The sequence below is a fragment of the Chaetodon auriga genome, chromosome 12, assembly GCF_051107435.1.
Source record: "Chaetodon auriga isolate fChaAug3 chromosome 12, fChaAug3.hap1, whole genome shotgun sequence".
Classification (NCBI taxonomy): domain Eukaryota; kingdom Metazoa; phylum Chordata; class Actinopteri; order Chaetodontiformes; family Chaetodontidae; genus Chaetodon; species Chaetodon auriga.
The window spans coordinates 11,866,466-11,893,544 of NC_135085.1; the positions used below are offsets into that span (position 1 = coordinate 11,866,466).

Consider the following 27,079-nt stretch of genomic DNA (forward strand, 5'->3'; position numbering starts at 1 on the left):
CTGTCTCTGTAGACGAATCTCACTCATGTTACAGTAACTGGTGTAATTTATATGAAGTTTGGGAAGAGGGGGGGAACCGCATTGCATTAATGTTTGTTTTAAAGCAGAACTGACTGGCTCTAATTACCTTCCTTTATTATCTTCTGGAAGTCATAATCTTTATTTGTCTGTACGCCGCTGAGAGTAAGAATCGAGCGCTGTAGTCAATCATTTGCTCAGCCACCTTAAACTCGCTCCCGTCTGCGCGCCCCCGCGACTGCTGCGAGAGGAGTTGTCGGCAGTGAGATCATGTGAGAGTCCACGCTTGGAGAAAGTAGGTTAGCAGGGTAGACTGAGAGGAAAGCCAGCGGAGAGTCAGAGCGCAGAGGGGGGGAACCGGACACCTCTCGTCCACCGTGGGACTATTCGGTTAAAAAAAAAAGAAAGAAAGTTGAGTGAAATCCATTCGCCGAGGCTGTTAGGATGCGATCCAAAGCGACTTTCTTCACTCTTTTATTTCGCTCGGACTTGACTGAGCGATAGAGGACAGGAGTTTCGGTTAGTTTTTTTTTCCTTGCTCGTGCTTCACGCGAGCTGTCTGCAGACGGGACGAAGTTAATATTTACAGAGCCAGCTCAGTCTGGCTCCAGCGCTTTATTCTCCGCTATCCTGTCACCCTACGTGAACCACATGTAGCCGAGTTTTCGTCGTCTAGCCCAGAAAAACAACACATCGCCATGAGAGGTACGTATGTCACAATGAATCTGTGCACGTTTAGTTTTGAACTTGGGGTCGCACTGTCGGGGGGTTTCGTGCGGGCTGGCGGGGCCACATGTGTGCGCACGGGGGACTTGAAGTGCGCCTGTTTTCCTCCCAGTGCGCACTAATCCCTCATGACTGGATTATCTGTGCACGGAGCCGAGGCTGCACGCCCCATGGCGAAGTTCAGCATGTAGTTTGTGCTGTAAATATGCTGTTCAGTGATGAGGATTGACTCAACCGCATTGTCATTTGTTTGTTTGTCCTGTGATCTCTCGGGTCTGTTTATGGTGAAATCAGACTTTGGCTGCACATGCATGGTTTTGCTGTGTGATTCATGGCGGTGCCAAATCTGTCTGTTTCTGAAGAAATGCGATACCCAGCCCATTTGACCTGGGAGTCCTTCTGTAAATTTTATCTGGGGACCCATGTTAGAGTTATGCAATGAGGAGAGGGAGGGGCGTGAGAGGAGGTTGTTGTTAACCAAAACTAGTATTATGTAATGTAGATGATGAGGTGTCGGATCAGGTGAATTACAAACGTAAAGATTGGACATTTTGCCACACATTCGCTTAAAAGAGTAGCGAGAGCATAAAGTTATTTTCAGAGATTTATTGGGGAATAGTTATCTGATTTTGTGGATTTCTTAGTTTTTCAAAAAATAAAACTGCCCTGATGATTCGTTCAAAGTCAACGGAAGAACTTTTCGTGCATAAACTGAATCTGAGCAGCACTGGCGTAGTTGTGATGTTGTTGTGATGTGATGGCTGTGCCAGCATGGCCGACAGTGTGAGCGTATAGAGGGAGAGGGACCTGGCTGTTCCACTGACCTAGTTATGTCACCCAACATTATACAGCATACGCAGCGGAGGGAGGTGGGGCGGCTGTGGGAAGCGCCGTGCCGTCGGCCGTGCAGCGCCATGTGCGGTTACAGGCGCGCAGTGACGGTAGGCTTTCAGTGTGTCGCTCCATAACACAGGCTGTGCTTGACTTTGGGCCATGAAGGCAGCACGTAATTGTTATGAAGAAGGAAGGCTGTTTACAGCAAACATGGGCGTCTGTTTTATCCGAAACATTGAAATATGTTTATTTGAAATAGGCTCATAATTAAAAACAAATGTTAATTAACAACATGTTGATCATGTTCATGTATTTTTTTTTTTGCATACTGGAAATACATTTCTTGCTGTGCACATCTCACACTCACAACGTACTATGACCTCTCAAAATTATAACTAAAACTCACCTTCATGCAGACCATAATTCAAATCCTCCTTGTCTTAACGATGACTCATGTTTGGTTCTGTTCTGCTGTTGCATGTCTGGGCTTTTGGCCCTGAGCATTGCCAATGTTACAGTCTTTTGATGTGCAGCTCAGGAGATAAGCTGCAAGCAGTTTTGTTTTTTCAGCAGGGGAGGAAAGATGATGAATTTTTGCACTGAGAAGGGGGGAGGGAGGGAGGGAGGGAAGGAGGCGCAGAGGGGGCCTCTGGTGGAGGGAGGTTCCATTTCTGGCAGGATGTCCAAATGTAAACAAACCACTACCCATTCTTAGCTCGTAGCACTGAAAATGTAGGTTAGTCAGTCAGGTCTGTGGCTTCCTCGCTAGAAAAGCGTGTCAGCAATTTTATCCCACTTTGAACACATATCTGCAATCACAGTCACTTTACTCCAAATTGTTGAGTCATTGCAACAGCTTTGGCACACTGACAGACCTTTAGAGGGCATGTTGCGATGTCTGGACCTCTGACACTTCCTCTGCTTTACTGTACTGGAGAGCAGGCTGCACTTCAGCACAATGTATTAGTATACAGACATAGTGAGAGACTCATAAGCTGCATGTCACACACTGACACCTGCTAGAAGAGGCCTGTGGAATTCTTAGCTCTGTCATAATCCCCTCTCTGTGGGCCTCAACAAGGCCTCCAGCAGGAATTTGCATCTTTGAAAACACGGCCCCTTGATTTGAATGCGCTGGCAGCCTGACAGCCAGATTGTGTATATGTATTTTGAGTTGAGTCTCATCTGTTCTGTTTTTCAAGTAGTGTCATCCTGAGAGAGTAAAATACTAATATTTTATGAGAGCTGTGTGCTAGAGAATGAGGCTGCTTGCTCCAAGGGTTCAAGTGCAATCAGTAAGACAGTTACCTTCATGGATTCAGGCAGAAGGTGTGAGAACAAACAGGGTTTTGTTTTCATATCTGAGAATGTATCTGCTCTCCCTGGGTTTACCTCTGCAGGCCTTGAGGCTTTACAAGCTCCTCATCTTAGGGTAACAGAACAATGTGGAAAGCCCTTCTGTACTCAAACATGATTTCAAAAGAGGAAGATGCGGCAAGGAGGACCACAGTGGATTGTTGTGATACAGCTCTGTGCTGCACTGTAAGCCTACACCCAGCTGTGTGAAGCATGACACAGTGCTTCAGCTTTCTGCCAATATGAATAGAGCTCAAGCACAAGGCCCACACCTTCTACTGTGTGTTTTCCCATTCTGTCAATCATTCTCATGAAGAGGTCATTGTGAGAATCACCAGCTTCCATTGAGCTTTGTATCGACTTTTCGCTCAAGGGCGTTGGGCAGTGTGTGCATAATGTTGTGATTTGCATAGTAAGAAAAGACGAACAACCTGTGCTTGAATAAACAGAGGTTGTAATTATAAAACTGAGAAGGGATGTGTGTGTACGTGTGCGTGTTTGCGTGCACAGTCGGTTTGCAAGTTGAAGAAAAAACATGAATTAATGAGTGGAGAAGCAAAACGAATGCAGATGCTTCCTCACGGGTGTTCTGCACGGTGCAGTTAAAGGTATAATGTGTAAAATTCCTGCAGTAAAATCTCATAAATTGACTAGACTTATGATTTATTTTTTGGTGTTGTGTACTTACATGGTCCCAAATGCTTCCAACAATGTTCAAAGCCAGAGAAGTCACTAATTTTATTCAAGGTAATGGTCCCCATGTCCCTACAACCTGCAGGGAAACAGCAGATGATTCATCAGAGGGTGAGGAAGTCGGCAAAGGTGACTAAACGTAACATGAATAAATCTTTAATATGTTAGCTCGTCCATGAAGATTTCTGCCTGTGTCACATCAGTAGACTTTCATCAACAATGACGGTTGTTTAATAATGAAGACAACAACTCCCATGATCCCCGCTACATCACGACATCATCAAACAACATCTTCTGCCACTGCTCTGATTCAGAGACCCCTAGTGGCAAAAATTGCATACTGTGTGTTAGAGAAAGAGAAATTAACATCCTTTTATGATCTGTGGCAAGTAAAAAAAAATGGCGAGCAAGACCAGTTGATTCTGATTTTGTTCCAAGATGGCAAGAGGAGAAGATCTGAGTGAATCTCAAAGAGGGTCCATTGTTGGGGATGGATGGCAGGAGCTTCTGTCTCAGAGACTGCTCAACTGGCTGGTGTTTCAACAGGAACAGTGACTAATGTGACATCTGCATCTAAATCTGTGGGAAAGACATCCATTCTTAAATTGTGATCAACAGTGCACATTTGATGCTCCTGTCTTAGTGTGATATGTGAGCAGCTCTTCTCCAGGTGACTGAGAACGTCAATGCAGGACGTGCTCAGGCTGCCAGTGAACAGCTGACAAGAGAGAACTCACATTTAAGAGCCATCGGCACTGGGGTATAGAGATGTGGAAAGAGGGGATCCGGTCAGATGAGTCATCCTTATTGTCAGTGGGCGAGTGCATGTGTGACGTACACCAAGAGAACGGTACAGGCCTGAATGCCTGACCACTAAAGTGAGGTGCTCCGGTGGCTCTGTTATGTTGTTGGGGCATTTTGCTGTCATGGTTTGGGTCCACTCGTCCCCTTAGACAGAAAGGATCACTGCAAATCAAATCAAAGTTGTTCTGGATGATCATCTTTATCCTGATGGGAGTTGGATTCTTCCAGGATGACAATGCCTCCATCCATAGGGCCCGAGGGGTCACTGACTGGTTCGATGAGTCGGAAAATGATGTGAATCATACATTCGATCCTCGTCAGTCACCGGATCTCAACCCAGCTGAACACCTGTGGGAGATTTTGGACCGACGTGTTAGACAGTGCTCTCCACCATCATCATCAAAACACCAAAGGAGCGATTAGCTTTTGAAAGAATGGTGTTCGTCCCTCCAGAAGAGCTCCAGAGACTTTTACACTCTTGCTCTGGCAGCACATGGTGGCCCAGCACGCTATTAAGACATTTAATGTTAGATTTACCTTCAATTTGCCATCCGTCTGTATGTGGTGGTGAACATGTGGAGGATTAGAATTCCTCTTTTTTTCTTTGTCACACTGACATACTGACTCCTTGACTCAGGAACCGGGGGCTTCTGTTGGAGAATTATCAGCTGTTTGTTCCACATTAGTTACCAAGAAGTGAACCACTGGAAGCACAAAGCCAGTGATTTTTCTCAACCTCTCTCTACCACACCCTTACTGAATTAGCCTTTTGTAGAGATAACACGGTTACACATTTAGCTGGCTGATAAACACTGGGGCCAACGTGTTTGTAGCTGAACTGTTAAACTGTTCTCAGTTTATTCTGTGAAAAGGCTTGGGTGTGCCACACAAAGCGGCCGTCCTACTGCTCAACACTAACACTTTGTTTGCCTTTTTGCACAATTTCACCTCATTTATTACATTTTGTTTTCATGGCTTAGTTCATGTGTTGGTGCATGAGAAACGTAAAGCACTGCATGCAGCCTTCATGCATCATGTTAGCAAAACGCACGATTGGTATTGATCTTCTTGGAATTCTGGTTCTCTCTGGAGAGGTAAAGGTCAGATGCTTTAGACTGGTGATTTAACACAGGTCAGCAGTGATATTCAGGGTATTGTAAATGTTGCTTTAACATTAGCGTGGCAGCTGCTGTGTAGCAGTTCAATGTGTCATGTGTGTTAAGTAAGCTTATTTTCAGTGTGTGGTTTTACTCAGTAGCATTTTGTTTTTTGTCTTCAAGTCACTTTTGAAGCAAAAATGCAAAAGATGCACTGGTTGCAGCTTCTCATATGGTGTTTTTTTAATGCTAATATGACAGCACACAGAATACTGTTGGCTTGTGGATATGTCAGCTCGATTAAGCAAGAAAATAATGGATAAGATTGGTTTGGTAAGTCTCCAGACATCCCTGTTAATTCTGTACTTAGAAATGTTTTGTGTGTAGCTAATCGGTTTGGTAATTTTTGACTCACCACAAAACAGTCACATGAAACAGGGGAACGTTAAGGAGATGGACATTTTGCTGTGTCTGGGTTGTGCCTGGATATCTGCAGAGAGTCAGAGAAGAGGAGTGAGGAAGCATATATGTGAGTGGTTGTAGCAACAGTGGTGGGTGGCTGGGCATCTGTGTAATTCTGGCTCTCAGCACAAGACAAGAATAGAACGGGCTGAAGCAGAAGCTCAATGTCAAACGCCGCGGAGAGGGGTGGGTGCTGAATAGCTGACATTCAAGTTCAGAGTTTGTCTGCTGTGAGTGGACTGGAGCCAGGTACAGTACGGGCTACCGCAGTCAAATCAAGTGTGGTTTCACATTAATAAAACAGCACAGAGTTTGATTATGACATAGAAATCCAGTCCATGCAGAAATAGACTCTTGGGAAATCAGTGAGGATCTGTGTTGGGTGTTAAATGAACTGGTAAGTGCATTTGTTTCAGGCTCACTGCCTCCCTCAGTTAATTTTGCCGTTATGTAACATAGCCAGTTTTCTGACGCAGGCGACGAGCCTACAGGGAAATGTTTCATGGGGAAGTCTGAGCATTGTTCAGTTCCACCTTAAAACTGGTCTGCGGAGAGTCGGGATCGCGCCTGCCTCCCTCCTCCCTCTCCCCCTGCAGTGGGAAAGTGTGTCAGTAGGACAGAATGTCCACATGGGCTGACAGGCTACAGCGCCGGAGTGACACATGGCTCAGCCAATACCAAGGAGGCTGCGAATGCCACTCAGCCAGTGGGAAAGAGGGAGTCTGAGGAGGGCGGGGTGTTAGTGTTGCTAGAGTGAGCCTGCTGAATGAGTGTTGTGAGGAATGCTCACAGACGAGAGTTATATAACTGAGAGATTAGGGAGGGGTGGAGGGGAACCTGAGAGAAAGAGAGGAAAGGAGGGAGGGAGTAGGAGGAGGGAGATATTTTTCCATTGCATGCCTGCAGCTGCCCTGATCAGTTGGAGTATTTTAGTCAACTGTTTTAGAGACAGCCGACTGTGTCATTAAGGGGGGAAAGAAGTGGAAAGTTGTGTTTTCCAGTACCTAAGAGTGCAACAATTCCTCCTCAATCACCCAGTGGTTTTCCATACACCGTGGTACAAAAGGGATTTTGTCAATGAGTCCAAGATTGTACAGACAGCATAGCTGAGCAACAACTGTCTAATGTTATACAGTAGCTACTGTTGTTTTTCTCGTTAGTCAAGAAAGAAGGAGTCTTTGTGCATGTGTCATATGTGCATCTGTCATGTGATTCCCTATCTGTTTGTGTACTCTGTTCCTTCATGGAGGCCACATGCAGGGTGCAGACAAACAGCTCATGGCAAGTTATCTGCTTGTACAGTGTGTTCTTAATGTGGGACAGTGTCACTGTGTCTCTCTCGTTGGGCCCATTGTGATAATGTGATTTTATCTATGATTACTACACTTTGGGACAAAGTGAAGGGGTTTTTTCTGTTTCAGTTTCAAAAACATGTTAAGAATTTCCTAATAATAATGATAGAATATGATTTATAGAGTGCTTTTCAATTAATCAGGTGTTTTACAAAACAAAGGAAAGTGCAGAGGTCATAAAGAATCATTAAAGATTTGAATATAACATCAATAGAAGATGAAACATGACAGTAAGAGCACAGGACATACAGATCAGGAGGTTCAAAGACATGGTCACTCTTTAACCAGATGAGCTCAGGATGACAGACTGCACTCGGACGTTAACTGTGTTTAAACTAAGAGTTTGTCAGTAAAGTCTTTAATTAAAATCTGAAACTCAGGATAGGTGTAATGTAACACCTCACTGAAATAGAAATTGTTAAAAGCATCGCAGCTGCATTTTGTATCAGCTGGAGGCAGGAGACGGCCTTCTAATAGAGCTCAGCGTTACAGCAGTCTGACAAGATAAAAGCATGGGTGACCTTTTCAAGGCCCACGGAAGATACAAAGGACCTCATTTTGGCCAAGGCTTATGGCAGGAAAAAACATGATAACACAACATAAATGGCCAGCAAAAGAGAGAGAGAGAGAAAAAAATGTTTATTGAAATGATGCCCAAAGGGATGCAAATAAATGGAGACACATAACTGCCTACTGGGTGACACCAGAAGAGACAGGAGCCAAAGAGGAAGAGGCCCTTTCAAACAAGTCATGTAAAAAAAAAAAAAAAAAAGTGAGATAAGAGCAAGGCCAGTCACAGTCAAGTTAAGATTAGAAGATCATCAACAGATGTAGTGCTGTACAGAGCTCGGACGTCTCTGAAATAGTCATAAGGAACATCATTTACAAAGTCCTGGAAAAAGTCTTTGTTTCTTTGTTTTCAGTCAGTGTAAAACAGCATTTTACGCTGACTGGTGCTGGATGTAAGTCAGATATAGGCTTCTGTTGTGTAACTGAAACTGTAACTGAGTGTTATGTTTGAAAGGATGTATCATTGTTACTTACTGGATATTTAATGTTTTTGGCAACAGTCCACAGTGTGACTCAATAGTGTCAAACAAGCCAAACATCTGACTGCTGCGCTTCAGCAAGCAGATCTCAAGTTCACTTCTTATATAAATTGGAGGCAGTTTCATACAGACGCAGTATTCTGACCTCTCTCGTCGATGTTATCTTTGGTCCTGCAGCTCAGATCGAGGTCATCCCCTGTAAGATCTGCGGGGACAAGTCCTCAGGAATCCACTATGGAGTCATCACCTGCGAAGGCTGCAAGGTGAGGAGGAAACAGACACAGAGTAAAACCAGACCTACCAAAATTTAGTTCAGCCATCCAGGTTTATCTCAAATGTGCATGTCTTTTACGGTGTCTGTATGTGTGTGTTTGTGTTTCTAGGGTTTCTTCCGTCGCAGCCAGCAGAACAATGCCATGTACTCTTGTTCCCGCCAGAGGAACTGTCTGATCGACCGAACTAACCGCAATCGCTGCCAGCATTGCCGCCTACAGAAGTGTCTGGCTCTGGGCATGAGCAGAGATGGTAAACAGGCACAGACAAAGCGCTGTACTCTCTTTACACACTAGCTTTAACCATGAAATTCAGCTGTAAACCCAGAAAAATACCACAACTGACTTCTGTTAAACTAACACTTTCAGTTGCACGGGGGAAGTTCAGTAGAAGTGTTACTGCGGTGAATCCCCTTGTGGGTTCCTTTAGCGTTCAAGCTGATATCAGGAGAATTTGAAGCCGTCAGTTGTAACATTTCATGTAACGTGTTCGTAAGAGGGCTCGCCACTTGTTGCCCTTTTGAAGGTTGCAGACAGAAGACAAATACATTATACAGACTGAAGAGGTGACAAGCTGTCATCATGTAAACTGGATATAGGGACTGGAACATACTGTACAGTACTTGTGTAGGTGACAGAAGTAATCCATCTGAGCCATAAATGTCGTACAATTCACTTGAGGTAACAGCTGTGAAATTGATTATGCTTCTCTAAATATCTCTGCACTGAGGAGAAAAGCATGAATGAAATATTGAATTTATTGGCAAAAATATTCACTTCAGGTATTTCTAGTCACTTGTAAGATACTGTGAATCATTATGGTCACTATAATGAAAAGTGTTTTCTCTCCGCAGCGGTCAAATTTGGTCGCATGTCAAAGAAGCAGCGTGACAGCCTCTACGCTGAGGTGCAAAAACACCAAAAGTCCCAGGAGTGCGTGGGCTCCGGAGGCGGGGGTTCTACCACCCTGTCCTTACCCAAGGAAGAAAGCGTCTGTGGTGGTGGCAGGGAGGACGGTGAAGAGGCTCTGAGCCGGTCCTACAGCACTGGGGGCTCCAGCTCGACCCTCAGCGACCTGGATGACATCGCAGCGCTGCCTGACCTGTTTGACCTGCCGCTGACCCCCGAGGAGGCGAGCGAGTACTGCAGCCTGGAGCTGCTTGGCGGAGGGGCCAGCACAGGGAACACCTCCAACTCGTCGTCCTCTTCTTCCTCTTCCTCATCCTTGTCCAATCAGAATTCCCCACAGCAGACTATGCTGGACGGGGCAGACAGCAACGGCATCCAGCTCCTGCATACACACTCTCACACACATCCGCTGCTGGGACACACGCACACACTGCTGGACCATCTGCCTGATGACTGCTCAATAACAGACCTCGGTGAGTGCTGGCGATAAAAAAAAAAAAAAAGAGACAATTTCTTATATTTCTTTTTTACGAAAGTGAAGAGAGGACAGAACTTTACTTGAGGCAGGATATTATAAGAGAAATAAGAATTGTTCCTTTTTTATATGTTGTTGACCTGCTCCTGTTTTTCATATTCATTTCATGCTACAAATTCATCACTTCTTTCAACTGTCAGGCAGCATAATTCATTTCTTGTGAAATATGTGCTGTAAGTGTTGAATTTCAATAAGGGCAGCTTACATTAAGACAACGATGCAAAGCAGAATCCATCATACATCAATAATTAATTGCTGTTTTTCTGTTCATGATGGTGTTGTATTGTTGCTATAAAAATATAGCACAGTAAGTGCTGTGGTCATTCTTCTGCTGGCCGTCATTTGTTTTCATTTTAGAATTTATAGTAAATCATTAGGGTTGAATAATGATTGAAATACAACTCAATGAAAAAAGAGCAAAATAATTCAATAGAAAAACAGAGATGAAGGACAAGGTCAGTAACCAAAATGATTCACGGCAGGTAGAAAAACCAGCAAAACAGGATAAAATGGACACAAGGACACAAATACAAGATTAAAAGAAGCAGGACACTAGAAATATGAAAACAGGCTAAACAACAGGGACAGATAAAGGGATGCTGGTGTAGTGGTATTTATAGAGGCAAGTTTTAGAGAAGTGTCTCTAGAGACTTGGAGGAAGAATAAATTTGTATTTGATTTTACATCTTTATGGTTGCTGGCAACAATAAACTGCATGGAGGCTTTGAATGGGGCTCTGGGGACGTTTAAAGGAAACAATGAGTAAATACTGTGACTGGGGGATATTAGAAGTGCAGGAGGTGGAAAAGATCTTAACAGCAGCGGAGATAAGATGAGTAGATGAGCCATTAGTGCTCGGTCTCGTCGGGGGCATCCGTGGCAAACGTAACAGCAGAGTAGTGCGAAGCATCTGGTTATTCAAGGTCACACTGCCATGATCTGTGTATACGTAAACAAGACCGCTGTTACACTCTGCTGCACTCTCTCTGTGTCAGCCCGAGTGAGAGAGACAGTCACGTTAATTTGCATCTGCTTTTTTGTCTTCACAGAGCGCATCACTCAGAGTATTGTTAAGTCTCACTTGGAGACGTGTCAGTACAGTGCTGAAGACATGAAGAGATTCACCTGGGCACAGTACACACCTGAGGAAACACGGGCTTTTCAAAACAAGGTACAGAATGCACGCTTTCCACCCCATGTGTAAAGCATTCTGTTATACATTTATAGCACTGATATGTAACAATACTAGATAAGAATAACAGCTCAGTATCATCATCGGATATAAATAGAAATTAATAATTTAATTAGCTTAGTTTGCAGAAATGTGATCTGGTGTTGAACAGCTACTGAGACGAGTGTATGCTGAAGTGATGTCAGCTGACTTACAACCTCTCTCTTGTGTCACTTTTTCAGTCAGCTGAGTGGATGTGGCAGCAGTGTGCTCACCACATCACCAATGCCATACAGTATGTGGTGGAGTTTGCCAAACGCATTGCTGGCTTCATGGACCTGTGCCAGAATGATCAGATTATATTGCTGAAAGCAGGTCAGTGCACAGTCTAGAAATGCTCACTTCTCAAAGGCTTAATGCACAGAGTTAATTCTTCCAAAGTAAACAGAGACTGAACCTTGCTAACCTTAGGTCCTTTGATTCTTTTTGTCTCCAACCCTACCAACCTCTACCTTTTCCTTATCTTTTTATCCGTGTCTTTGTGGATTTCCATCTCTCCATATTTTTGCCTTTGTCTGTGGCTACCCTTTTAGGCTGCCTGGAAGTCCTGCTGATACGTATGTGCCGAGCTTTCAACGCTAACAACAGCACCATTTTCTTCAATGGAAAGTTTGCCCCGGCTCAGTTCTTCAAAGGACTTGGTGAGGATCAGATGGGAATGAGCTCTAAAGCATTCAGATAATCAACAGAGTCACACGAGAAACCCTCCTACGTTTCTCATAGAGACGACTGGACAGTTGTAATTTTTCTTAAAATCACTCCGTAAGACAGTAATTTCAGATTGCCAACAGCAGTTCCTTAAAGCCAGAACTGGCTTTGAAGAGAAGTAACTGATACTCTCCCGCTGGATATTGATTTCCAGTTTTTGAAGCACTGTCTTGCCTCTTTGGCATCACCAGAGCTGTGTAACCATGCAACACTAATGGAAAAAAGTGGCAACAAACACCATTAAACAAAGCAGTAAACAGTGTAAACTCGTTTAAGGGAAAATTACCCAAGTTGTGACATTTTAAAAAGATACATTGCATCAGTCAATAGAGCAGTAGTCCTCTGTGAGCTGTTTTTAATAGATTTTTGAAAACACTTCGGTCTTATGACAGTCATTTAACTGTAGGATTTTTCCCAGTAAGAGAAACGTGGGCCTGAATCATTCCAGGTTTCTCCTGGGTCAGTTGTTGAATTAAGTATGACTATTAAGATATTATTTATGACAATCAGTGTATTGATTTTCTGTGTTTATGCAGGGTGTGACGACCTGGTCAGTGCAGTGTTTGACCTGGGAAAAGGACTCTGCCGTCTACAGCTGTCTGATGAAGAGATGGCTCTGTTTAGCGCCGCCGTCCTTCTATCTCCTGGTGATTCTTTTTGTCCTCTTTCTCGCTCACACACACAACATGTTCCAAGTGCACACTCAGTGGTCTATTCAGTGCTCCTCTGTCCCTGGTAAGGAAGGCCACACTGATATTCAAGAGGGATTGTAGGATGTCTCTCAACATACACATTTGACATAATACATTTTTTCAGTTTATTATTGTGGCTTATTTAGCTAAATTGTCAAGGTTTTTCATTATTAAACTGCTCATTTTTTGCCACATCAGCACATTTCTGGATTGCCAGTTTTAGAACTGCAAGGAAAGGACTTAGTACATGATTGATTAAAAGATGCTAAACAGCTTTAAAAGGATCCCAAATGCATTAAATAAATCAGGTTGAATTTTGGAGTAAAAGTGTAAAAATGATATGTGAGACCTCAAATAATTTCAGTTTGACTGAATGGCACGGCCATAAAAGAATCAGTGTCTTGGATTTGAATATTTCACTCAGTGTCAGCATCAGATTGTGTCAGTCAAGAGCTGACAGAGAGTACAGTATGCTGTTGGACAGAGTGGACTGTGATTTCAACAGCCTTAAAGTTACTCATGGGGAAACAAACCAGTTTGTTAAGGAGTCAATATTTCCTTTGCTACAGATCGACCCTGGCTAACAGAAGGCCAAAAGGTTCAGAAACTCCAGGAGAAAGTCTACCTGGCTCTGCAGCACAGTCTACATACGAGTGCTGCTTCTGACGAGAAACTGGACAAGGTAAAAACAAGCATTCATAACTCTTCAAGAGACTTATTCACAAAAAGACACACGTACATAAACTTACCTTAGTATATCCTCTGTCCCTGCAGATGGTGTCCAAGCTGCCCATAATGAAGTCAATCTGTAACCTCCACATTGACAAACTCGAGTTTTTCCGTTTGGTCCACCCAGAGACCGCCTACAGTTTCCCACCACTGTACCGGGAAGTGTTTGGCAGCGAGATGTCTCTGCCGGACTCCACCGACAGCTAGACAGACAGACAGACAGACAGACAGACAGACGAGAGAGATGGAGAAAGTGTATTAAAAGTTAGGGAAGCAAAAGGAGAGACAGAGTAGGACAGAGATGTTGAAGCTCAACAACCAGCAATTAAAGAGACAATCCGGACTTTAAATACTCCGTCTCCCGTGATCCCAAAGTAGTCCTCCACCTTCCCAGCAGGCAAAAGCACCTTACAGTACAGACCACACATGCTCACGGTCCTCTGCATATTTGTAGCATTAACAACAAGCGACTGGGCATCATAAAAATAACACAGCAGCCCACTAAGCATGAGACGGCTCCAAGCTCTAACACGTTTTGAACATCAGATCCACTGTGGATCGCCCAACCAGTTATGAATGTACCTCATCGATCAGCACCAGTGCACAAGCCAGAACCTAACAGTGAATGTACAACCCTGCCACTCTGAGACAGAGTTTGACTCATAGTATTAGAATGAGGTCACGTTGGTCAACAGGTCTCACTATTAATACAGTTGTCGGTCAATATTTCTCTCAATACTAACACATCTCAGTATGGTACGCATGCGTATTCATACAGACAATATCTTTGTACTGACCATCACTTAGGGACCAAGATCATGAGTCATATTCTCTGATATAAAAAGAAACAAACAGATGCGATGTGACTCACGGCTTAGGCTGACCTCCTTAATCAGTTGAGAACCAGTCTCACACACATTTAGATAGTGTTCGGTGCTGCCTCTTTGCAGGCTCTTGTAATGCAATGAGAAACCTCAGTCCCACACACCCCTTTCCTTGTAAATGCCACTTAGAGACAGGACAAGATGAAATTATCTTTAATTTATATACACATTTATAAACAAATATTTTAAATAAGAATGTAAATAGATGACTATATAAGTGTATGAAGAGAGTTAAAATGTGTGAGAGAAAGGGAGAGAAAAGAGGACAGTAAGATGTAGAGAGGGGGGAAACGGATGGATGCTTCAACAAAGGCTGATATTTGGACTCAGATCGTTTTGTGGACTATTTCCTCTCTTGACAGTACTCTCAGGTTTCCACGGCAACAACCCTGTCTTGTCCTGACGGCAAACTAACCCAGCTGGGTTAGGCACAGACATCACGCAAGCGATGGGGTGGACTCTTGCTGCCGATGCCACACAGCAGGGGAAGCAGTGTACCCAAACAAAGGCGAAATGGCATTGCCTTTGTCCTGCATTTAAACTGAAAGCTTTCAGATTGCGCTGTTGCTGCCTTCCCCCCTGCATAAAGAGACAAGAGGACACTAAGGAAAAGAAAATCAAGGCAAAAGATGACTTCATGAAGTGTATAATAAGAGGGGATGCACAGGCTCTCCCCACCTGTTTCTAACCAGCAGTCAGGACAGTAGGTGAGGTATAATTGTCTTTCACTCATATTGTTTCAGTTGGCCAGAACAACACTGATCCATAATGTGTATCATAAACCCTCCTCGCTGGTTGGAGCAACTGTATTATTTTGTACATTTGCTGTTCCTCTCTCCTTTAGTCCCAAACCCAGCACTTGTCGGAATACCAAGCACTTAAACTTTCCTCTTTCTCAATGGACACTAGTCTAAGGCGAGACAGAGCTATCAGCTGCCCCCCTGAGTTGGGCCTCAATGCCAGTAAGACTAAAAATTGTTCTCCGTTAATCTGTTTTATTATTTTGTTTTTTAAATTCCATATCTCCCACACAAAGTCACTCATAACTGTTTACACATGTCATGTACAGAAATAACACTCATTCTGAAGGTTGTCATAGCATTGAGATGTTGATGATGATGTCTTACTTGGGGTGCTGTGAAGTTTCTGAGCAGAGTCTGAGGACCTGCTGCCTGCCGCTCAGGGAGCTAGCTGTGATCTCTTGTCCCTTTATTGCCAGTGTCGTCTTTTAGCCTTGTGCTCCTCACACCTTTGCACCTAAGATGAGACCCATAACCATAATCACTGTGGACGTAAGTTCTATTTTTGTGAATGTTACTCACAAAGTGTCAAAGCCCTTCCTGTTTGTCCTAATATTGTAACATTAAATTTATGTGACATAGGAATTTAAAAAAAAAAATAAATCAGTTAGAGTTAAAGATGAATTTCATTATTGGGGTTTAATGTTTCTTTTGCTGTGATTTTCATTTATTTGTCAGTCTTTTATCCACCTTTTTCTTTACGTGTCTCCACTTTTGTCTTGTAAAGTCAGTGATCTATTTTTTTTTTTTAACTGAATAAAGATTAGGAAAAGTACAAACGAAAAAGAATAGTTTGTCTCCTTTTTCTTTCCCTGTATGACAAAATGTACAAGAGGTATATTACTAGTCCAAGAGTAACTGAGTCACACAGCGCAATATATATTGTTGTCCAATGGGATACATTATATGTGGTTTTAAGAATGTAATAAATGGTTTCTTTTTCTTTTGAAATGTTTCACTGAGTCTTATTTGAAGTTGGCTTTCACATTGATATTTTTGTATAAAGGGTCTTGTTGACTGATCAGATGTCTAATGAGTCACAATCTATCACTGATATTATAATCCTGCAAATATAAATGACCATGACCACTCTAATGTTTTCAATCACAGACTAAAACTTGTGCACAATTTTGATAGAGGATTTTGATAAACAACATCTAACTGTTCTTTCAGCTTCTCCAAAATGAGGATATGCTTCTCCATTATCGATCATAAATCAAACATCTCTGTCTAATATCAAAAGTTGAGTGTGAAAAGTCTTTTTTGCATCTTGGAAACAGTAATTTCACAACTCTTGAAGTAAAGTTTGCTCAGACTGAGGACCTTGAGTTTAGACTTCACCTTTGGCCTGAGGAAACTGTTATGGGCATTTATTTTTAATCGATTGCTTACATGTTGTGAACCAAATTAATAATTGACTAAGAAAATTAAATCAATCAAATTAATCAACGATGAAAATAGCCTTTTGTTGCAGCCCTATGTGCACTTAAAAAAACTAGTTCAGATGAATTATGTATTTTTCAAATAATATTTCGCTATTATTTACCATAAACTAAAAGTAGGCAGCAGCAGTATGCAATGTATGTTTGTGTGTTTGTGTTTGTGTGTGTCTGTGTGTGTGTGTGTGTGTGGTCTTTTGACCCACTTTATCCAGCAGGATGGAGCCTCCCACATGAAGCTGAGGCCAGGAAATTGTGGTTGCCTAGCAAGTTTCTCATCTACGGTGCGAAGTTTTGAAGACGTGTAGCCTGGGTGCTGTCTGTGCTGCACACTACAAACCCACAGCAGCTGTTTTAAAATATATTTTCCCCACCGTGGTCCAGGTGGCAACACTGACGGTGCAAGATGTCGGTCGCAGGATTTAAGAAGCAATTTTACAAAGCAAGTCAGGTAAACGCGCGACTGCTTTTCAAACATTAGCCGGTAGCTTAGCTAGCTAACTTAGCTAACACCATCGTTACTTTTTGCGAGTTTACGATAGCTTCAGGCTAGCTGGTTAACCGGACTAGAAAACATTATAAGTAAGAAGAATGTGTCCTTGGCTAAATACTAACCTAGTCAAGTTGTATGGAACATTTTAACTTGTTGAAAAATGTACTACTAGTTCTACTGTTACTGAACGCATACTGTCAAATGCGTTGTGGCTCTCAGGTAACGTCAACGTTAACCCGTAACGTCAAGTTAGCTAACGCTAATCCAGAGAGTTAACGTTAGCATTTAACGTTAATCGCGTAGTTAGTTCACTTTAACGTAAGTTAATGAATTTAAACCTACGTGAACTAACGCTAAAGTTAATCTGTTCAATTGGACCACTTACTGTCTCTGAGGTTAATTAACTTGGTCGTCGGGTTGGAAGGTTGTCCTGAGTTTGCAGCCAAAGTTTGTGTGTCCACGTAGATTGTAACGTTAACTTTGATTTATTTGTTTATTTATTTTTAAACTAATGTTAAATTAACCCTAATTTGTCTAAGTTTATGACTGACCCAGGAGTCAGGCTTATTAAAGGATGAGTTTCTGATTTATTTACACTGTACGTGATTGTTGGTGTTTGTTTTCGTCGTGTTGTCTTGTTAATGTAATCAAGGGGAATCTATATTAATCACTCTAGTTTTAGATAATACCCGCCTGCAAAGGTGAAGTTCATGTTTGTTGATTCTAACATGTTGGATTACACATGACTGGCTGATCTGTTCTGGAGATGCCATAACGTTAGTTAAAGTCACACTACACTTTTGAGTGATGATTCATAACTATCTGTCATCTCTCAGGTTTAACTGTCTATTAGCTATATTTTCAGTTATAGAACCAAACTTATTGTGAGCGTCTCCAACTTGCTAGAGACACATTAAAGATTTGTGTATGTAAATTACTTTATTTCCACACTTCTGAATTCTAAGATATAAAAAGTCATGATCTGAAATCAGTTATTTATGTCTGACATGAAAGGATCTATAATGGCACTGAGATTAAGTATCATATAGACTATTAATTCCATGTGTTTTTTTGTTTTTGTTTTTGTTTTTGTTTTTTTTTTAACTTGTGCAATGAAAGCAGTATGTCCAAACAACATTTTGGAATATAACTCAGATTTTCTTTTCACACTCTTTCTTTTTAAACTCAAAGCACATGTTAACACTGATACCAGTCAAATCTTTGACTGCCAGATTGTGTATAGACATGCACAGTAGTCTGTGCATCAGTATCACAGCCCTGTATTTGTTGCTTTTGAAAATCTTGGTTTATTAATCCAGGTTTGTCTTGTGATTCCAGCACTGAAATAGCACACATCCTTCATAGGGAAGAAATATTACTGTTTAGTCTTGAGGCTATTAAAGTTAACTCTACCACCATAAACGTAAAGCTCATGAAAACATGGCCTGCAAAACTGGTTGCCTATGTTTTGATGACACCTGCCTTGATACAGGTACTTGCTTTGGTGTAACATTATGTGGCAGCTCCTTCCTCACTGGGTGTGTAGTGGAATCCAAGTTATGTTGATACTCTGGCTAAACCACCTTAAGCAACCCAGTAGACATTTGTCAGTACATTGACAATACACAAATAATAACAAACCAGGAATGAATGCATAGATGTCATTTATTCCACATAAGCTTTTGCAAAACGTAAACAATACATTTGGATTGCCAACACCACAGTATAGTTATCTGGGCCGACTGCCATTGTGAAAGCCTCAACTTTAGGGTCATACAGTATAGCTTTTAATTTCTAAATCCTATATTGAACATCGTCAATTAGCAAGGACCAACAAATGTTACATTTTTCCATTCATGCCATGAAAAGAAAGAAAGGGCAGAGGAGGGTAATCATTTCTGTAAGATAATTGTCTAACAAGGTCCACATCTTACCATCATCAAATAGACTTGAATCAGTCAATGATTGAGTAATTTTGAGCTAGGAAAAACATATAGCTGACACTGTGCACACAGTGCCTATTTTTGTGAACCCTCAGTTTCATTTTAGTCCATGTAGTTATGTATCTTGCTTCTGACACTGATTAATAAAACTCAACCCACATGCTCATTTTGTCTAGGCAAGACCACCAAGTCTACCTCAACAACAAGTCTTTACCAAATGTGAAACCTGTATCGAATCTGCTTATGAAACTTTTAACCCCTTATTTATTTTACTTATTTAGATTTAGCTTTCAACAATTTTAACAAAATGTATATAGGTTTTAATGGTTAATATCATATAGCACAACTAAAACTCAAGTTTTTCTAGATAAATTATATATCATAGTGAGACTGGGATGGTCAGGTTTATCAGTCAGGGTGGAGTGTGGATGATTTGGAGGATTGGAGGATTTGCCATTGTGATGGCAATTATGAAGCCAGATGGGCTGCTGAAAGTGTGTTTGTGCTTGAATCTGCCTGCCACAATTTCACATCTGGTACCCAGAGATTCATTAATTGCAATTAAAATGGTGTCTATTAGACCTCATAATTGGCAAACATGCGTGGCTGAGTTATATCCCATGAACCAGTGGCCAATCAGTACTTAAGGCATTTTCAGAGTCACTGAGTGTTTTACACAAAATCACTTCTCCAGACTTGTGTATTACATAAACTAGAGAGATTGATTGATCCATCTGGTCATAGTTCTATGTGCAGTGTGGTGCCGACAGCTGCATTCAGTTGAACTAGATGAGAAAGCACGCACAATGAGTCTCTGTTTGGCCTGCCAGCCAACTGTGCAGGATTTTAGAGTTTGCTGCCGTGGATGAGAGAATGAGAATGTATGTGCCATACATGAGGATGTGAATTAGCAAGAGAGAGAGCAAGATGTAGTTAGCCTGTGTGTTTAGTAAAAGTGTCCATGCAGTGGCGCTAGTGTAGGAAACTGCAGTGTGTGTGTGCTGACTTGATGGAAAAAGGAAGGCCCTGAGTATAATTCCGTATGGAACGGTGGCTTTCAGTAGAGAGTATAGTCCAGTTTTCAGAACTCACTCTCTCATCTAGACTTGAGGAAGTTCCTCCACTAACGAAAAACATGGGCATGTCTTGGAATTTGAGAGTTGTGTTAAACAGGCCCGGAAAAAAAAGGAAATGGTGGAAGAGATTAAATGTGGAATCCTAGAAGCAATCATTCATGAGGGACAAATGGAAAACGCTGACTTCATTGCTCCAATTGCTCTGTGTTCACAGATGGTGAGTGAGAAGGTTGGAGGTGCAGAGGGAACCCAACTGGATGAAGAGTTCAAGGAACTTGAGAAGGTAACGTACATAAATGTTCAGAAAATACGTATACTGAACATGTGGAACAGCAATATGTCCTTTTTGTTTTCTGAAAGTGAAACATTACCCAACTTTTCTTCACTCAGACACTTTCACCAGAATACAACTCAGCATATGCACATGTGTATTAACCATTGTCTCCCTCTAACCTATGCCACCAGAGAGCAGATATTACCAGCAAAGCAGTGGTGGATGTCATCAATAAAACATCAGACTACCTCCAGCCCAACCCGGCAAAAAGAGCTAAACTTTCCATGCTCAACACAGTGTCCAAAATCCGTGGGCAGGTGAAGAGTCCAGGCTACCCCCAGCCTGAGGGCCTCCTGGGAGAGTGCATGACAAAGTATGGATGGGATATGGGCAAGGACACCAACTTTGGTAAGAATAGTGTGGAACAATCATAGGATGAGATACTGGATGGAAGAGATATGAATGTTTGGAAACCATGAAAAGAGATGAGACTTGGAACAAAATATGCTAGGCTGAATATGTGGGAGTGTTGTGTGTATTTGTTCAGTGTGTGCCTGTGAATCTTCTTTCATTTTTAATGTCACAACCTTCCTTAGCTTTGAGCCAGTGATTATTGCAAACATGCCTCAGGATGTCCCACATTCCCTAATGTTGGCATTTTACATGCATGTGTGCACTGCAGGTGGGGCCCTAGTGGACTTTGGTGAGTCAATGAAGGAAATGGCCAAGATCAAGGACTCTCTGGATATTGATGTGAAGCAGAACTTTATTGACCCAATGCAAGCAGTTGCTGATAAGGATATCAAAGACATTCAGGTAGAATCAAAGAGGTGGTTTGCTTCTGCACATACAGGCCATACATTGATTAATGAGCTGAGCAGTCTGAGTCAGCTGCAATAGAATGAAAAAGTATTTCCAGTCCAGATGCATAACAGTGGAGTCAAATGCAAATGTTGAAATCAGTTTTTCTCCAAACTACCAACCTTGTGAAACATCATCCTCCCAATCGCTACTCCTTTCATCCCCTCAGCACTACCTGAAGAAGCTCGAGGGCCGCCGTCTGGACTATGATTATAAAAAGAAGCGTCAAGGTAAAATCCAAGAGGAAGAGATCAGGCAGGCCTTGGAGAAGTTCCATGAGTCCAAAGAGCTGGCTGAAAGCTCCATGTACAACCTGCTGGAAACAGATGTGAGTAGCCTGCAGACTAAACTTGATTCTTTTTGCATTGCAGACGGCAGCACATTAAAACCTGCGGGACATGCTTTGTAATAAAACGTGTTCATGAAAATGTTTCAGTTCTCAGTTTAATCTTCTTTGATTGACAACTGCTTTGTTACCTCGTGTGGGAAGAGGAAGAGTGTCAATCCTTGAATTTAATCAAGAGTCATTTCTTTCCTTTTTCCATTTTATTCAAATGTGTAGTTTTTTTGGTTCTTCAGCTGTAACTATATGCATGAAACCTGAATCTGCAGTGGTGCAGATGAGACCATTGTTATTCTACTATGTGAAATATAAACATATTGAACAACACTTTGAAAGAGACAAAATAGAATGTTACTTGAGAACTTCTTTTATGTCTCAGAATCCATCATTTTTGACTGTTGAAAGAGAATAAAACCATAAACAAATATTTAGCAACAAGCACCCTGATAGTTCACCAATAATTTATTTTGAACTACTAATTAATCAAGCAGCATTTTTTTTTTTTCTCTCAATGAATCATCTTTTCAATAAAGCAGGCTAATAGATGTCAACAGGTACAGAGTCAAAGATGATGTAATCGTCTGTAATAGACTTAAAGTAATAAATATGGCATGTGATTCGATCAGTGGCAGTGACAATACTGCATCACCTTAATATATGGTTTGATGGATTAGTAGAGTTCACACAAGGCAAAAGTTTTATAATACTGGGAACCAGGACACAAAAATGTAGAAGTCTTGTTGATGTGCCTATAGACTACCCAGTGATGTATATTCTGGCTTGTGTATCTTAGTTTCTACATGCTTTGGAGATGCATTATGCTTGCTGCTTGCAGCTTTTCAGCGAGCAAGCCATAAGTTCCGTGTTTTAGGGCAGTGCATGACAGGTGACATGCCTTGTGGGTTTTTCCCCACAGTCACTTGCAGTAGTCTGAGCCTGTCAAACCTGTTTTTGATAATTACCTTTTCATGCCCGCCATTATGAGATGTTACAAAGTGAAGTTTACGTGAAGAGCACATTACTGATGTAACAGTGTCAATGAAGAATGCTCTGGATGGCCACTGCTGTTCCTGCGTGTGCTCTCACTCTGAAATAGTTTCTGTGTGCCTATACATGTAGGTGGAGCAGGTGAGTCAGCTGTCTTCTTTTGTGGAGTCTCTGGTGCAGTACCATGAACAGACCCTGCAGGTCCTGAAGGACCTTTCTGAGAAACTGAGTAAAAGGTCAGTGCCGTAACTATTGGTGGAAGACGACATCTCTCTTGTATGTTGAGTCTGTCCTCTGGGTCGTGATGAGGGATGGTTCAACAGCACCATACTTTCTTTTACCCATTTGATTACAAGAATGTTAAATAGCAGTTGAGGCTGATTACAAATGACTTATTTTTGATAAACAGTATACATCTAATGTCATCTAATGTATACATCTAATAATTGTCTTTGGATGATTTTGATATAGTTCAGATAATTTTGATAAAATCTGTTTTCCCTCTATTACTGAAATAACATATCATTTAAACTTTGGAATAACATAAAATGAAGATTTGTCTTGCTTTTGACAATTTACCTGATGCAACTGGATCATAGCCCACAAGAAAATACATTGACATCTCTTTGTTTAGCCTGCCTGCGTCTGTGTCGGTGTGTCCACTTGTGAGCTCAGAGAGGTGATGTTTTTCATTTTGATCTTGTGCAGGTTGACTGAAGCTCAGTCTCTTCCGAGGCGCGAATACACACCCAAACCCCGACCAGCCTTTGACTATGGACAGGTAGAAAACTCTAATGGAGGATACTCATCAGCTGCAGGGAGCCCTCCAGCTTACTCTCCCGGTAAACTCACTATTGTGTATTTTGTGCGAGCTGTGTGAGTATGCTTGAGTGTCTGTGTGTGTATGTGTGCAAGTCCTACTTCCAAGAAGGTTTGTGTGGAAGTCAATCTTGTTTAGACTGATGTGTCTTTCTTCTGCGACATTAACCACCCCCAGCACACAATCCAGATCCATTGTTCCAAAGAGCCTCCATCAAGAGCAGACGGCGTGAGTGAGACAGATGAAGAAAACTTGTCACTTACACACAACTAGGGAGTTTCACTACTTTCACTCACTCTGTTGCACATCTGTGTGGGACAGAGATGTATGCATGTCCGTGTGACGGTGAAGTATTTGACTAACACTGTTGAATGGTGTTTGTTGGTTCCACTGAGTCCAGGCTGCCAGGTTCTCAAAACAGACCCAGAACCACATTCTGTCTTTGTTTAAAGTGGTCAGTGACTGTGGTATGTTAATCAAAGTTTTCAGCCAGTCATGACAGCCTGTTCACTGACCGTTGAAGCCTCTGAACCTCAAGATAAATCGCTCCATGCCACATGGCTCATTTGACAGACATAGAAGAATCAAATGTGAAAGTCTTAGGCCTAAAACTTGAACATGGTCATTATGGTTGGAATAAAATGGCTTATTTATGTAGCATGTCAGTAAATTGATTTTGATCTTGAGCTCCAGAAGGATCCTCCCTTACCACACTGATGACTAATTCATAAACATGTCTTGTTTTATCGACTTTCTTTTTATGGTTTATCCCAGAGTCCTATTGGAAAAAAGAGTGGTGACACGCTGCCTCTAATGAAATCCGTTGGAATACTAATCTTGTTGAAGGGAAATTGTCAAAGCAAGTACTTTTCACAGAATGACAGCATTTGTTTTTTCTCCCTCCTCCATCTCTCCACCGTTTTGTGTCTTTCTGCAGCTGAGCCTTGCTGTAGAGCCATGTACGACTTCGAGCCAGAGAACGACGGAGAGCTGGGCTTCCACGAGGGCGACATCATCACCTTGGTCAGTAAAATCGATGAGAACTGGTTAGAGGGAACTCTTCACGGCAGATCAGGATACTTCCCCAACAGCTTTGTTGAAGTCATGGTGCCCCTGTCTCACTGAAAAGAGCCAGGCAAGAGGGGGGCAGCTGGATGGAGAGGATGAAAAGTGGGGATGTTAAAGGAGTGTCAACCCTCAATAATCAAAATATATCTTTTCTTTGTTGTAATTAAAGGGTAACCATCTCAAGACAGGGACCGATTTTTTTTTTATTTTTTTTTTGTATCATGAGGAACAAGCTTTTTTTTCCAGTTCTGTCAGATTATGTCAAGATTTCATGGATTTTTTTTTTAAAAGTGTAAGGGAAGGTAAATCAGAAAATAGGCAGCATACTGTTTGGGTGCATCTATCATATCCTGAGTTCTTACATGCATTCTCCATGCACCTATGCACTTTGTACACTACACCTCCATCACTGGGACTGATGACGAAACACCGAGAGAGAATCACTTCTGTAATGACATGTCCAGCAGTGGTCCCAAACACTAAGAAGTGCAACTACTTTCTTCTAATATTGTTAACCTATTTTATATTCACAAGAGGACATGTATTGTTGATATTGGTACTACACACATGCATGTGTACACATGCTTTCTATGAAGGGCTGTTTTTTTTGTACACTCCCAGTTTTCACTCCTGTGCCTTTAGGCTTTAAGTACTGTCGTCGTGGACTGGTTAGTCAACATGGAGGACTGGATGCTTTTTGTGGATGTGTGAGACTATCCTCCACTGCCACCTGGTGGTACGTGAAATCATTCTTAGCTGTCAGTGTGAGTGGCGCTGTCAAGTGGCCCCTATTATCTCTTAACCAAATCCCTGTTGGGTGGCTCGTCTTATATTTCAGTGTGAAGAAACTGTGAGGTAGTTTAACAAACATTAGCTTATTTTATTTGAAACAGAAAATCTGTTTAACAGTTGACGTCTAAAGAGCTGGAGGATGTCCATACATACGCTTAGTTTTATAACCTTCATCATACTAATTGTTATGAAGTTGTCAGTGGTGTAATTTACCTACAGCTCCTTTTCACTCCACTGGCTTCTCTTAGAGCTGATGCCAAAGAGAGGTTGCACAAATTCCTGATGCACACAATGCTGCAAAATTTACATATGATAGATTAGATGACTGTATGCAAGTATCTTGTTTTCCCTTTTTAGTTACTTCACATTTTAAAAAAGAAAATCTGAAGTTTGTTTCCATCACTGTGCAACTCTCAACAATGTAACATGATACACCCCCACCCCAAACACCCCGCAGCGTCAAACCAAAGCCATAAGCGCACATCCTTCAGTTCCTCTACTTTCTCAGGCTCTATTGATACTGCTGGCAGTGTCACTCACAATGTTCTGTAGGCTTCACCCAACTGTATGTCAATGAATTTTCAGTCTGTGATTTGTTTTCCCCCCATAGTGCTGGGGTAAGCTTGGCTTTAGTGCTCTAACCAGCAATTTGGAGCATGGAAATTAATCTGATGTGTGATTGGGTGTGTTTGTACCTGCCTCAGTTTTCGGGCTGAAACTGTGCTCTGGACCTGACAGAAATGCGATCTCCAAACCATTGTATACAGCGTTTACTAATAATGAGGAAGGGCTGAACACAATAGCTGGTTTCAGTTTCAATTAAGCGTCTTACAAGCTGACTATGAACTGTGAGGGGTTTGTTGCTGTTACTAAAATGCCAACTTTCTCCCCTTGTCATGATCCCCTTGTTAGGCCGCTCTCCGCCCCACTCATCCCTCCCATCTCTGTTAAAACTGGGAGTGGAACAGACAGGTCTTTTCAGCAGGGAAGGGCACACAGCAGTGCATTATGCCCTCCCTCCCCCACTGGTCTTTATTCACCACCTGCCCCTGTACCCCTACCCCCTTTCTCATTATCTGCCCCATCCCAATCCCATAGTGCCTCTGGAGCTCCAGGTCCATCCCTGGAATAATCTCCTCATTGTTATTATAGTATGTGCCTCTTAAATGTTGTGTTTGCATGTTATTCATGTTACGTATTAGGGCCAGGGGTTTTGCCCATGTGGAGTAATAACTGTGGTTCAGGTGTGGGTTTACGTGCCTCATTACACTAAATCAAAAGCACAGTTTGAGAGGGGTGAGGAGGGTCAGGGCTTCAGATTGAGCTATTATGCATCTTGCATTATATGGATGATGAATAATGTTGTGGAACAAAGGGCCAAGATCAATTTTTTGTGTGCTGCTGCTGCTGCTGTCACAGCTGAAATAGTTGTCTGAACACTGCAGCTGACATTGATTCTAACACTACATTCTGTGATGCTCCTATTGCCTCTACACCTATAACTGTGTCCACTTTGCAATATTAATGAAGTATTATCAGTTGTTAAAGCTTTATTTTATTATGCCCAATGTTAATGTATGTTTCTGTGTTAAAATGTAACCGCTTTGCATGTGTCTTCATTACAGTTTCTGTGTCTTCCACAATGCCTTATTTTGTAACTGTGACACTGTGGGGAGACTAAAAGTGGGATTATCCTGGATTATCTTTAGGGATATATGGATTACCTCTACTAAATGTAATCTTCTGTGTATTGTACCTATATTTTTGTTACTATGTAAAGGGGAATGGATACTGTTTGTTTGCTTCTTCAAATAAATACTAAGTAATGTGGT

The 27,079-nt window shown here is 41.9% G+C and overlaps 2 protein-coding genes across 3 annotated transcripts; both read left to right on the forward strand.

Annotated features, from left to right (window-relative positions):
• Positions 1-252: 252 nt before the first annotated feature.
• LOC143329095 (nuclear receptor ROR-beta-like) lies at positions 253-16,102 on the forward strand. Its single transcript, XM_076744808.1, has 10 exons — positions 253-723; positions 8,569-8,654; positions 8,775-8,916; positions 9,518-10,045; positions 11,157-11,278; positions 11,521-11,653; positions 11,872-11,979; positions 12,583-12,693; positions 13,308-13,420; positions 13,513-16,102. The coding sequence occupies exons 1-10, from the start codon at positions 717-719 to the stop codon at positions 13,672-13,674; spliced, it is 1,512 nt and encodes a 503-aa protein (XP_076600923.1). The 5' UTR covers positions 253-716; the 3' UTR covers positions 13,675-16,102.
• A 721-nt stretch (positions 16,103-16,823) lies between these two features.
• LOC143329862 (endophilin-A2-like) lies at positions 16,824-27,079 on the forward strand. 2 transcript variants are annotated; one of them, XM_076745979.1, is made up of 9 exons: positions 16,885-17,041; positions 20,317-20,385; positions 20,568-20,784; positions 21,059-21,192; positions 21,407-21,565; positions 22,700-22,803; positions 23,276-23,409; positions 23,565-23,615; positions 24,325-24,641. In XM_076745979.1, the coding sequence occupies exons 1-9, from the start codon at positions 16,997-16,999 to the stop codon at positions 24,510-24,512; spliced, it is 1,101 nt and encodes a 366-aa protein (XP_076602094.1). In that variant the 5' UTR covers positions 16,885-16,996; the 3' UTR covers positions 24,513-24,641. The 2 variants fall into 2 exon arrangements, with proteins under 2 accessions (XP_076602095.1, XP_076602094.1); XM_076745980.1 differs by lacking the exon at positions 23,565-23,615 and having other exon boundaries at positions 16,824-17,041; positions 24,325-27,079.